The following is a 13,851-nucleotide window of genomic DNA, read 5'->3' on the forward strand; positions in this document are numbered from 1 at the left end:
ATCAATTGCGATTAAAAATGAATAATTAAGATTTCATGACCATGATATTCTCAAGGAAGGAGAGTATATCAAACCAGACCTACTGGCCAAAGCCAATGCAAAGTATTAAATAATAGCCCCAAGCGCCTCGTCCAATGCTTTTCTACAAATATTGTGTTCCAAATCGAATCAATTCCTGGACGACGAAGGAGGCGTTTGTCCCGAGGGTGCAGCAAGATTGGATAAATGGGGTGTGGAAGATCCCCAAGGTTTGCCTGCTGCAGAAGACGGAGCATGACCAGACTCGGAAGGACCAGACGGGTCTTCTGAACCATTCATGAGGCGTTGTCGCTTGGCGGGAGGCAGCCCGCCCACCTGGGACATACCACTGGGTAGGGCGTTGGGCGGGCTGCGAGGATCTGCATAGGAATGTGGTGAAGCGTAGTGTGTAGATGAAGCAGGGGTGGAGGCAGCCGCAGCGTCTGGGCTCAAAGCCGTAGCAGATTGTAAAGGACGCAGGCGATTCGGATGAGAGGTGGTGTCTTCACCTGGGCGGGGTGGCCGGACATCAGAGCTTTGCTTAGGCTGACTTTGTTCTCCATCTCCCGGCTGGCTGGGGTTTCCATATCCAACCCCAATCCGACCCATTCCCTTATCGTGCATGACAACACGTCTCCATTTGGCAACCACGTTGTCGTAGTCCCATCGTGTAGAGTCGGCGCTGATATGGCTTTCCTGCGCGTCTAATTCCCGCGCTACTTCCCGTGGTAGGGGTAGCGTGTCTGGGGGAAACAGTGCGAACTCACGAGGCCACTGGCATGATCCGAGCCGCTCGACCTGCGCACGCAGTTGGTTTGCTTCCTGTTGCACTCGGGCGAGTTGCTCGTCCGAGGCTTTGCGCTTCTCTGCCTCCCTCGCAAACGCACGTGTCATCTCCAATTGCCAGGCGTCGCGACGGGTCTCATGAGACAGAGAATTCCAATGATTAAACGCCAGTTCTAAGTGTCGAAAACTGATGTCTTCGTGTTGTTGTGCGCTTCGGTATATCATGCTCGGATCCACCCCGCTATTCCCATGCCTCATGTGAGCCACACCGGTTGAGTCTACTGCGAGTTGGTCGGTCTGCCATTGTGCGACCTTGGAGCGGAGGGCTTGGCGGATTAAATCCAGTTGTTCGGCGCCGGGTGGCTGGAGGGGGAAGGAGGTGGAGGAGGGAAACGGATGTGTTGCAAAGAGGCTTGGAGGAGGAGGGAGGAGTTGCAGGCACATTGAGGGGAAGGTCTGGCTTTGAATGTCGAAGTCGAACGGAGACAGCCGAGGCCGGATACGAGAGCTAGTATTTTGTAAGTTTACCGATTAGATATAATGATGGAAATGAGCCGGCATACCTCGCAGCTTTGATATTATCAAGCACCTCGCGTAGTGCTAGCTCTAGCGCTCGCATCGTATCCGGGTTGCTGGAACTCGCACCTCTACTCGCATAGTCCGGCAGTTGTAACGACCCTGTACGAGACTGCGATGGCGCGATACGAGGCCCATCCGGCGCGCGACTGGGGTTGGGGATATCATTGATGACACCAGTCGCGTGCCAGGTAGGTGTGTTAAACATCATTCGAACCGGAGCCTCGCGCGACTTAGATCCTGATTCTGTGGCTGTAAACGGCTCTGAGGTGCCCTTTTTTTGGCCTCGTTCGGGACTGCCCTCGTTCTTCGCGGTGGATGCTCGGGCCTGGCGTCGGGTGATTCCACTGCGGATTCGTCTGATCTCTTCGACATCGTGTATTCCGTCGGGTTTCTTCTTAAAAAGAAATTGGTCGAGATGTCGACCCAATGATGAGGACGTAAATGCCTGTTTGCAGTACTGACATTTGCGATCCTTTGCAGCAAGACTGGCCTTCGACTCGTCACCGGCAGTTGAGCCTTCGGGGGTATCTCTGGAGGGTTCTGTTTCTTCCTTCATGGTTGAGGAAGTATAAAAAGCAGGTAAATTGAATATAATTCTGGTTAGTTTAAAAAGTCATGGCATATGATGTAGCCAAGAAGCAGCAAGTATAGGCAAAATTCAACGCGCCAGATGGGAGGGAGGACGGAAAAATGCCAAGCTTTTCGGAGCGCGAGTAATTTTACAAAAACACATGGAGATTTACAATATGTCGGACTTATTGATCTCTAATGAAATCGCATATGTGTAACCGTTTGAATGTTACCTACAGGATTATGTAGTCTCTGTAATGTAACTATGACCAATGGAAGTAGAATTGATGTGACTACCTAGGTGCATATAGTACTTCTCAGCAAATCAAAAGCAAGGAAATAGTTTGTTCTTTCGGAAAGAATTACAATGATTATATATTTGTTATGATAGTGTGCAGAGACCGAGTATCCCATACTTTGCCAACCCTCGGACATTCTGAGTTAATGATACGCGGGAGAGGGAGTAGACACTGGAGACTGGAGAGACTAGCACACGATGCACCCTGGCGCATGGAAGACACGGTGTAACCATGTTCAAGAATGGCTTCTGCCCATTCTCGTCTTACGTGCGCTGAGCCATTGTTTTATGTTACGAACACCGTGCAAATACAACCAGGAGAAGGCGAAAACAAGTCCAAAGTTGAAGATTATATATCCCCAGAGGATTCCCTAATAGATGTTAGATTAGTCTGGGATAGCTTAGCGGGAGTTGTAAAAAGCACAATACTCACATAATCTCTCCACTTGTGCGAGTAAAACACATTGATGCTCTTGGACTGGAGAGTGTAACAAAATTCTAGTTAGCCATACTCCAAGCAGGCCAATGAAGACATCCAAGAAAGGACCAGCACGATGATGCACGACTTACATATTGACTACCGTCCGCGAATTGGCAGTATGAGCACATCCCATTCCCAGCATCTCGGACATATCCACCGGCTTTTTCCGCATAAGACCCAGCGTATGCTTGGCAGGTCATGCCAGCCGGAGGGCTAAAGCGGGATTCTTCAACCTCAATGCAGCGTACGGGGACATCATGAGTAATGACTCCAACAAATCCCTCAAGTAGATAGTTGAAAGGAGTAAGCCAGTACATCCATGACTGCCAAAAATGCGGCATCACGGCGTAAGGAACAACAACACCGCAGAAGGAAGCAATGAAGGTAAAGAAAGTTGGCACAAGCAAGCTTGCAAATAGCTCATTAGGTGCAAGTGCAGCTATGAACTGGCCAAGTCCAACGTAGTATACTTCAAAGAGCATCAGCGCCATCCAAACGTAGCCGGAACTAAACGAGTCGCGCGGAAACCAAGTTCCCCAGTACCTTTTGTATTCCTGTTAGATGTGATGCATTAAAGTTTCACTTCAATAGGAACTTACCAACAGTTAAAGTAAATTGACCCGGCAACAATCGAGTATGGCAGTTCTGGGATGATTGTACTTGTCACAAAGGCAGCCCAAGAATAGATCTTAGAGCTAGCTTCGCGAGATTCATAGAGACCACGGAAATGAAGATACCGCGGTTGGAGTTGCTGTATCAGCGGCGGAGCGATCGTCAATGTCATGAAAACAGAAAAGAGTCGTGATTGCATGTCGATTTTACTATTTCCTAGATGCCAGAATGTGAAGGTGTTGAAAAGGCCGGTGAAGACATGGAGCATAAATTTACCCTGAGTAATGATCAGTCAAGTTATCCATGTTTAGTGATACTGACTTACAATAATGTAATCTGGGACCCTCCAGTAAGCCACAAATGCGCGCTTGGTAACTGTGATTACTTGAACGGAAAGAGGCATTGCATACTCGCGATCGTCGTTGACCTTCTCATCATTTTGAGCATTGCGACGGGTGGCGATGATACCTTCTAGCTCCCCAGAGAGCTTCTTGGATTCTGGAGAGTTGACCCACACGTCGCCCCAGTCCTGTCCCTTATAATCAGGATTTCCGGCTCCAATGACTTCCAACATATACTGAAAGAAATGTCAGCGAGAAGCAATTGCTAGGGGTTTGGGGTACACACCTCTGCCGGATTTTCATGTGGTGAGCACTGCCTCCCGCCATTTCGTTCAAAGTAATCAATCAGCATCTTAGAGTCATTTCCAAGCGGGCCATTGTAAACAACGCTTCCGCCACTTTTCAGCAGCAAGAGCTCATCAAAATTTTCAAACAACACAGCAGAAGGCTGATGGATTGTGCAGAGCACCGCCTGACCAGCGTCTGCAAGTCGGCGAAGGAAGCGTACGATGTTGAAAGCTGCCAGGGAATCAAGGCCAGACGTCGGCTCGTCTAAGAAAAGTAACAGCTCCGGTTTACTTGCCAATTCCACTGCAATAGTAAGTCGTTTGCGCTGTTCCTGATTGAGGCCAGAGCCCATGGATCCAACAGTTGCTCCGGCGATGGACCGCATTTCTAACAAGTCAATGATCGTCTCACAATAATCATACTTTTCTTGTAACGGGACTTCTTTCGGTTGCCGTAATAAAGCAGAGAACCGGAGAGACTCCCGCACAGTAGCGGTCGGTTCGTGAATGTCCATCTGCTCGGCGAATCCAGTCGCTCTCTGGAAGCTCTTTGGGAGAGGACTGAAAATGTTAGAGTGCATAATAAGATATATCAACGATTTCTTACCGCCCATCAACTAGGAAGTTACCAGTGACCACACCAAAATTGATTCGCTGTGCTAGCGCATTGAGCAAAGTGGTTTTCCTGGTCAATCATTAGCCCCGAGAACAGGGTCAACCATTTTTGTATCTTACCCTGAGCCAGAAGCACCCATCAGTGCAGTCAGTCGACCAGGCTTCACATATCCTTGAACATTTTGCAATAACTGTCTCTGCCCACCCTTGTATGGAATGGTGTAGTTGACATCTTGCCATGTAAAGATTGCGGTGTTTTTAGCAATGTTCTGAACCTTGTCACCGGATTCACTCGAGTGGCCGTCACTTTTGTTATAAGCCATGCCATCCTTCTCCACGGATTCCTCATCTGCTGGGGGATTGGATCGTTTGATGGCATCTTGAACTGCTTTTGGGGCTTCGCCTCTTTTGAACACCGTAACCGAGCTACCACCCTTGTTAGGTCTCTGTAATTCCATTCCCAACATTGTCAAACAGACGAAAAGTATCAGCCATCCAATGATGATTCCGAGATTTCGCCACAGGTGAGCTCTGCTGTAGGTGTATGCCGTTTTGATATAGTTGCCACCATTAACAATCAACTGGTCTGGATCACTGCCTTGTATTGCACAGGTTTGGTGACCAGGCACCGCATTTGGCCCATCCGGCACAACCCAGGGCGGTTCACACTTTATCGGTAGATTGTGGAACTCATTAGCCATCAACGCCTCAAATGCGTATTGGACAGGATTGATCCAAATGAGCCATTTTAACCACGGGTGCATTTTCCATGGGGGAATGAGATAACCTAGATCACGTTGGCCATCAAATTTGAGCGCAATGCTGCATTGCACCAGGCTCACCTGTGTAAACAATCAATGCCTGTATCGCAACGCCAGTGAGACGTGTGGCTATTTATTGTTATTGGAGATGTCTTGATTATGAGGTGTTGCTTTACTTACCAACATCCAACGAGGCACATAGAGCCCCAAGGGCACGAAAAAATGAGTACATAGTCATTGTGAGAAAGAAAATAAAAAGTAGATTTATGAAGAACTGTGAAGCTGTTCGCGCAAGGTTTGCCATGCTATGTACTAATCAGCTTTATCCGTGAATGATCTAATGCGACTCACAAGTATACTATGAGATCAAATATAACGACTTGTATCAACACAAGAGGTACATCGACAACAACCTGGGCAAGTGCGTATGCCGCAGGACGATAGAAAGAGCTAAACAGGGTTAGTCCTATCAGTTTCCCCTTTTTCTCTGTAGTCCTCACAAGCTTTTATGTTTCAGCAAGATTGGTCGACTTTCAAATGCTGCGGTCAGCTCTGCCATGGCAAGTAATGCATTGAAAAGCAGTATAAAGAACATCACACCGCCCCTCGTAAAAACACCATTGCTTGAAACCGTCAATTATATGTCATCTCATCGTATTTGGAAAGCCAATTACTTACCTGGTATCCGGGAGGTTGTAAAGCAAGCTACCGATAATCAGGGCTTGAAAAGTTATCACACTCCACTTTCCAATCAAAGATTTCCTGTCACCAAACATGACCAGAAACTGGCGATGTGTGAGAATCATAACCTGTTTGTAGAACGAGATGGTGAAGTTTCTCCGTCTGTTGCTACTTCTCGCAGCCTCCCTCTCCGGCCTTCGGGCTTCGATATCGGCCTCCAAGCTTGCAATATCCGCAAGGTTGCTTTTGTAGGTATCGCTTTTGCGATATGCAGCTTGAAATTCAGCTGCATTGCGCGGGATTCGGTCACCCCAGCCGTCTTTGACACGTCTTGCATGAGGGTCACTGACAGAAGTCAGAAAGTCTGGTGTTGTCCAACGCGGGGGACATTCAAAGCCCAGCTGTTCGAAATAGCTCTTAGCATCCTGGGTAGGTCCGAAGAAAGAGCATTTCCCATCTTCGATCAGAATCACCTTGTCAAAAAGATCAAAGAGATTCTCCGAGGCCTGGTAGAGCGCTACCGCCGTTGAAACGTTGGCGGTGTTTGTTAGACTTCGCAAACTTTGGACATACTCCAGTGCCGTACTGGCGTCCAATCCCTTAGTAGAGTTGTCCCAGCACTGTGTGCTGGCCTTTGTAACCATAGCCTCAGCAATTGAGGTTCGTTTCTTCTCGCCTCCGGAAACTCCACGGATAAGTTCGTTACCAACTTTGGTTCCCAGAGCATGTTCAATCCAGAACAATTTAGCTATAGCCGTGAGAAAGGTTTGCTGATATTCCCGTCTGCTTTCTCCTGGAATACGTGAGGCTTTGTCGGGTGTACGGGTTTTCAGGGCAAAAAGCAGCGTATCTCGCACAGTCAAAGTTGCATAATGGAGATCATCCTCGGGGTTGTACAAGACTAACAGGTTTAGCTCAGAATTAAAATAGAAGAAACAAAGACACACCTTCAGACCTATAGTGCTTTGCCATTGTTTCTGAATCGGTACCATCATACCGTACATCGCCTTCAATGCTTTCGTAGCCCGCTCTTTGATTACCAAGCACTTTCAGGAAAGTGGAACAACCAGAGCCAGGACGACCCAGAACAAGAAGCATCTCTCCTGGACGAACACAGCCCTTGATGGCGATTAGTCAAGTGGCCTCCTGGCAATGAGAGACAAACTCACAGTAAAATCGTCTATTATCGTTCGTATCGGTGCTCTTCCGGCCCCGGGCCCTTTCCTACCCCGGGTAAATAGTTGCTTGATGAGGCGCGGCAGCCCGAACAAAATGTCCCCGTTAGTAGGTTGGAGAGCAGCACCAAGGCCCACGCCCTTCACGGTGAGGTTTTTCCATACAACTCCAACATGACGTGTTTTCTCTTCTTCCGAATTTGCTTTGCGGTCAGGGCCGAACATCCGTGAGATCAGTCTCTCTATCTGAGCCCATTCCTCTCTGGTCTCATGACCGGACGCATAACTGCGTCTGCGAGATTTAGTGCGTGCGACAGCATCGTCTGGCTTTGTCCCTGTAGAATCTGCATAGGAGTCTGGTGGGGTGGTGCCGATTGGCGCAAAATCTCTGGGAGGGACCGAATTGGCTGGTGACGATGAACTCTTAGAAGAAACGGAACGCCGAGGGGTGTATTCTGGGTTTGCGGCTGAAGTAGATTCATTTCCCACAGAATGGCCGTTTGCCGTCATTCTTTCAAGTTGAGCTGGGACCTTTTGAGATGCAGACGCTCAACTTAAATATCTCCAGGTCTGTGGTACGCGATTACAAGGTGATACTAAATGACTATTCATATGCTGAGCGCGATACTTTGTGTCGAAAAGAGATAACCAAAACAGATACTAACAAAAGAGCATGTGTGAAGGAAATTAGAATTGAAAACAGGAATCGGGAATGTAGCAATTACGTCAAGTATCATTGCACAAATATCGGGACATCAATGAGCCGAAAGTAAATATATTTTGTTAGGACCTCCAAGCTAGGAGGTATACTCTGTCTAGAATATCGCATCAAGATATATTCATATTCCACAATTTTAATCTCTTTCTAAGCTAATACCAAGTTCAAATAAATAAATTACAGTGATATCTTTGTATTTAAGGTCCCCAGGGGCTCGATAAATACATTGCATATAAATTCATTGGATTCAAAGTCCTCTATCTACGGGCACCATGTCTTGGATTATAGAAGTATTCCATATAACTACAAATTGTAATCAGATGATGCGTTCTCAGACCTTAAGAACTAGGCAATGATATGCAAGTTGATAAACGTGTGAAAGTCGTCTATTTTCCATTCACGAAGGTCAATTCATTATTTGATTTTCAAGTTGGTCATGCAAGTTTTAGGCCTTTTATTTTGGGATATGACAGTTCATTATTGAAGATAGAACGGGCAGTGCTGTCAACATTACCTACCAAGATAGGAAAATATAAACATCTACGGAATTGGTTCCCGACAACTACTAATTTGTTTACTATGGGACGAGAAAACTCTAGTTGTTTCAGTTTACCAAAGATTCCATGAGAGTAATTTTATTATCATGGTCTCGTCATTCTGGGAAATGGTTGTTGATTGTGAGATACACAATCAGACAAATATTGACGATTATCAGACTAAAGCTAGATAAACTATTCGACAAAATACCTTACAGAAGTCTACGGTCTAATTCAAAATATAAATATTTAGTCAGCTCTGGCCCAGTCGGTAGAGAGCGTATGGGGGGTTCACCGAGTTGAACAGAAGAAGTATGAACGGACTATCATTCCTTGATCAACAGTAGGACAGCACGCCATGATTACAACATGCTACTCTCAGATTCAGTAGTGATAAAGCTCTAAATCCCTCTCTGAGAGTAGGGCAGATGTGCCTCTCAGACTACGAATCCTAAACTCTTGCGCAGTACTCTTGCGACTCTGATAGCAATGAAGCCCCATCGCGCTCACAGATTCCTCCGGAAGGTGTTGGAATTTTTCCATTTATCTGCTTCCTCATCGAAACGAGCAACCAAGGCTCGCAGCAAGTAAGTTTCCAATTTTTAGCAGTATCAGTTTGACTAAAAATTAACGGGTGGTCTAGTGCTAAGCTGTGGTGTGTTGCTACCACCGCATCTCCTCTACACAGCATTGTCGCTGCCCGAGGATATGACCAATCTGAAGTGGATGATCAAAATGATGATCCTCCCCAGTATACCACCTTTGGTGGTGCAGCCCTTGAAAAGCCAGTTTCAACTCGCAGCCAGCTGGAGAGTTGCATTGTGAAACTGTGGAAGAAAGTCTGGCTGGGTCTTTATCAGATCGACGACAACGAAGATCGGTATCATGTCGAGCGTCTCGAAGCACTTTCTCTCGGGGCCGGCTTGACTCGCACATATGGAGTTGGCGAGCTTCAAGTTCTTCGGCGTCATTTTCTTCGAACCGAGACCAACAATGGAATTGCCTCGCTAAAGCTTTTCCAGGGCTTGTCGCTTTCAACTCTCTTATCTGTGATTCATATATTGGAGGCATATGAAAGTGAAATTGACAACATGAGGCTGCTCTATTCTATCTTGCGAAGCGGTCAGCTTGCACTACATCAGACTCCAGACCTTGCTCAAACTGCTGTTGTCAGAACTGAGTATATGGCAATTGCGGAGCCGATGGAGAAGCGAATCAAGCAGTATGATATCCGAATGAATGTGGTGAATATGGAAGTCTGCGATGAGGCAATGGGTTTCTATCAGCGACAAAAGGGGGAATATATACACCACAAGGCATTCCCAAATGCGTGGTAGGAATGCCACATTTTGCATCCATCTTCTCTGTCACTGACTCGCCTTGGATTTTTGAGTACAATCAGTATGGTTTGCGTTAAACATTAATCTGATGTATTGTTTAAATGATACTGTTGACGGTGATATTGTCGCCTCGGGTTGCGATGGGCTGCCGGATCACACAGTGATGAATAGCAAGGAATGATATTTTGCCGTAACCTTGGCGCAAATATGCGATGATATAGCGCATTTACGCGTAAGATGCGATAGAAATGGGTTTATCTCCCACTTTATCCATGATGTCTAGAACATAAAATCCTAAAGTCTCACCGGAACTTCCCTGTTCTGTCCAAATATATTGCTGGTATGCCTATGAGGAAGGGTTGAACTTTTATGTACATAATAATTTTTTCGTTTTCGTTCGAAAGATATAATCATTTCACAACTCACACTTGAGGTCTGTCTGTCCTAACCGTCCCTTTGACTTTTACAGTCTCTGTCTCGCCCTCGCCCTTTTTACTCTTTCCAGGCTCGTTCACAAATGGGTTCATAGTATCCCCATTGTCGATACCTTCTTGCTTGAGTGAAATGCTTCCAGTTCCATCAGGTGGGCCCATTCCTCGAGGCTATGTAGAAGTTAGATATTTAATCCCTTGATACCCCGATCCAATGACGACAATGCCAAACAAGCCCGGAAGGCGAAATATAGTAAGGAGGGACCTACCTCATCACGAGTAAAAGTTCGCGAGTTGACATTCAACCCAACGTTCTCATTGCCCTCTGCCCCTTGACTATACTCTTGATTTGCTCCGCGTGGCGCTTTCGGGGTCGGAGCCTCAGACGTGCTGCTAGGCTTATTGAAACCGCCTCTCTGCCATAAGTAGTATGATATTGGTAGCCCAATACCAATTGATACTAGTAACCTATAAAGAAAGTATTCAGTATAAGTCAGATGCAATTGGTGCAGCACATGTTAAAAGGGAGACTGACCACCGGGAGTTGCTTGCCTGTCCAGTCGATCTTTGAGTGACGAAACGTCTTTGACTAGACGTAGGTCGAGGTGATTGAAGTCCCAAAGATGGGCGGAGATGCTGTCTCACTGCTGCATGTGGAAATGAATGGCGGATATAGTCCATACTTATGATTCAATGAAACTCGGAGATTGTATGTTGCAAATAGAATTAAGGATGAAGGAAACTTGAACTTAATAAACGAGAGCAGAGCAGTGTATGAGGCCCAGACTTTTGGCGTGCATTCATTATTACATCATTCTACTTCTCGGACTTGTTTCCAAATAGTCTTACCCTTCCAATGAGAGTCATGAGCCTAAGCCTAATAATGACGCATCCGGAGAAACAACAGCTTTACAGGTTTATAGGTGGGCATCGAGTACGTAGATGCTATTCACTCTCCAGGGCCCCCCCGAGAAACTGGTCTTTCGATATTACTAGTCAGCCAAAACATATAGATTCATCGCTATTATCCGGCCAGAAGTTAACATGAAGTTGGGAATAATCCGAGGTGGGTTTTCTATTAGAGAAATTGATCTATAAAACCACCTGTCAGGCCAAATATTGTCTACTTTTGGAATTTAATAGTTTGAGTGTATGGAGAAGAACCGAGACTCAAGCCCCTGAGAGTACCTTTCTTTGAATGCATAGAAATATGTTTGTGATGGTCAGTATGTCATCGATTCATGGGAATCAAACCTCTTGTCAGTTCAACGTCGATAAGTTTTCCGAGAAACAAGTGCAGAAATTTATTTCTTCCCACATCCTAGTATAAGCTGGATAAAATATTATACACTGATCATTCTGACAAACCGGTCACCAAGGGCATTCGCCGCCAAAGGATTTCCTGCAGAGACCAGCTCCCGATGCAATGTGGTACCACCAGTCTTTTCATATACACCCTCAACCATCACCGCACCTTCATTTCTCAACGTTGACTCAACCTTCTCGACCTCCCCACCCCACAAGGTCTCCATTAGATTCTCTTCCGCATCGCTCCACGACGTAATCTTATACCCACTATAAACGAAGGAGCCATCACCCGCTTTCTTCGTACTCAATAGGGCATAAGGTCCATGGCAGATCACAGCTGTAGGCTTGTTCTCCTGGTGGAAATAACGCAGAATCCGTCCGAGCTCCGCATCTCCTCCAAGATCTCGAAGCGGTGCATGTCCACCTGGGATGAAGACAGCCGCAAAAGTGGTCAACTCATCGTTACTGATGGTGCTGAATGGTCGCGGGTTGTTGAATCCGTTCTCGCGCTTCATTCGTTCGATAAGATTATTTTCCCGTTGGCGTTCGTAGAAATTGCCGGCATTCGCAACAAGTGATTGGCTGGTTGGGTCCAGGGCAGGTTCATGGCCTTTTGGTGAGGCGAATGTCACCTCGTGGCCTGCGCTGAGTATTTTATGTAACGGCTTTGCGAGCTCTTGGAGGAAAACTCCGGAAGGCTGATCGATAACCTTGCCAGCATCGTGTCCGGTATTCCGTTTCAGGGGGAAGGAGTGCGCGTCACTGAGGATAATGAGGACTTTTTTAGGAGGCATTGTGGCAGGATGTAGTATGGGATTGGAACGTTATGAACTGAGATTTTCTTAGATTAGCAAATTGTAAAGTTGAAATTCCGCTGGTCTTCTATACTTCAAATAACAAGAGTTGACCACCATGACATCGAGATGACGTACCAAATCCCTGCACAATCATAGCCACCACCAACCATATGAGGTTGTATTGTTTTCTGTCAGATTGACATATTAGATATTAACCATTCCTCAATTTTATATAAAATACTAGAAAGGAGGCTGGTAGTGTCATCAACAGGGAGCTTGGCGGCGACAGTGCTGACCAGTTGGATTACAGGGTCGGGCTGGAAGCGGGAGTAGGGCCAGAAGTAACAGTGGCGATACGGCTTTTTGGAGAGGCAGACCGGAGTGCTCTTGATGTCGATCTGGGGTCGATCCCACAGACAGCCCGAAAAAAAGTATATGGACTGACATCCATATCCAAGTTTTCAACAGGCGCATACCAGTTTGAGAAGAGAAGTGTGGGCCAGATACAAACTGGGCTAACCACGGGATGCGACAGGCGCCATAGCAGGGATGTGAGACACTAATGCCTTGTTTGTGCGCACTCATGTGCCATAGTAGCATATTCCATCCAAATGCTGTTCAACCCTCAATCTCTTCCATTGGCTGCTCAAGTACTATTTTGATGAGCCTAATAGGAGTCCTCCACTGTTGCTGCCTCTCCAACATCCCGCTCGTCACTGACACCGTTGATTGGAGCCATTTCGGCCATCTGCTGTGCTGTTTTGAGCCAAATCAGAGCAGACTCCTCCGCAAACACCCCATTTTGAGCGAAGTCAAGGAATCCTACTTCCTAAAAGTCCCATCTCTCACGGAATAGTTCCCCAACTTTGCCTGTATACAACAGGCTAGGTCACAAAAGTCTTAAGTCGGTTAAGGTATAAAACCTTGTAATTAGATCGTTAAACTTAATTTATACGCTAGTTTCACAACATAATTAGTCCATTATGTCTATCAAACTACTATTTGAGTCAAGTAGAGAGATATAATACTAGATATTAGGATGTAAACGTAGAGAGAATTACTTAGAAGAGATGAATGCATGTTTTAAGAATACAAGTCCAAATTTGAATACGAAGATCATGCATAGTATATAAAATCAAGGATAGACTTCATAGAGAAAATTTATTGGTTGAATCCTATCTAAGTATAACAAGCTTCGAACTTGATGCCTATCCTATCGTGTTGAATTTCATAGCTAGAGAGCATTAAAAATTAGAGCGATAGGCAAATCTGTTATGGCGGTTAGAGGCTGCGGTGGACCTATCCACTCCAGCCCCGCGCATCAAGATATCGGTCTTTGGCTCGGCCCGAGATGTCCTAAACCCGATATCCGAAATGAAGAATGTTCACTCGGTATCTTCGGGTTCTGGCGTGACTTTCCATTTGACGTTCTCGGCTCTTCTCCATATAAAGTCGGAAGTGATTTGAAGTAAATATTGTGTGAGAAATTCCATGGAAGTACCGCCAACATGAACTCT

The 13,851-nt window shown here is 46.2% G+C and overlaps 3 protein-coding genes across 3 annotated transcripts; 1 reads left to right on the plus strand and 2 right to left on the minus strand.

Annotated features, from left to right (window-relative positions):
* Positions 1-168: 168 nt before the first annotated feature.
* Positions 169-7,714, minus strand: PGRI_020910 (CDR ABC transporter; the record flags this gene model as incomplete). The annotated part of the gene is made up of 18 exons (XM_040789804.1): positions 169-1,312; positions 1,368-1,979; positions 2,564-2,622; positions 2,685-2,729; positions 2,822-3,275; positions 3,332-3,621; positions 3,670-3,921; positions 3,972-4,533; positions 4,580-4,657; positions 4,708-5,374; positions 5,430-5,477; positions 5,529-5,653; positions 5,700-5,798; positions 5,849-5,971; positions 6,027-6,930; positions 6,977-7,148; positions 7,199-7,209; positions 7,258-7,714. The coding sequence occupies 18 exons, from the start codon at positions 7,712-7,714 to the stop codon at positions 169-171; spliced, it is 6,102 nt and encodes a 2,033-aa protein (XP_040646757.1).
* A 1,233-nt stretch (positions 7,715-8,947) lies between these two features.
* PGRI_020920 (uncharacterized protein) lies at positions 8,948-9,795 on the plus strand (the record flags this gene model as incomplete). The annotated part of the gene is made up of 2 exons (XM_040789805.1): positions 8,948-9,045; positions 9,102-9,795. 2 exons carry the CDS (start codon positions 8,948-8,950, stop codon positions 9,793-9,795), a joined length of 792 nt encoding a protein of 263 aa, XP_040646758.1.
* Positions 9,796-11,572: 1,777 nt separating this feature from the next.
* PGRI_020930 (type 1 glutamine amidotransferase domain-containing protein) lies at positions 11,573-12,331 on the minus strand (the record flags this gene model as incomplete). Its single annotated transcript, XM_040789806.1, has 1 exon — positions 11,573-12,331. One exon carries the CDS (start codon positions 12,329-12,331, stop codon positions 11,573-11,575), a length of 759 nt encoding a protein of 252 aa, XP_040646759.1.
* Between the last annotated feature and the right edge of the window lie 1,520 nt (positions 12,332-13,851).

This window comes from Penicillium griseofulvum, assembly GCF_001561935.1.
Source record: "Penicillium griseofulvum strain PG3 chromosome Unknown contig_80, whole genome shotgun sequence".
Taxonomy (NCBI): Eukaryota; Fungi; Ascomycota; class Eurotiomycetes; order Eurotiales; family Aspergillaceae; genus Penicillium; species Penicillium griseofulvum.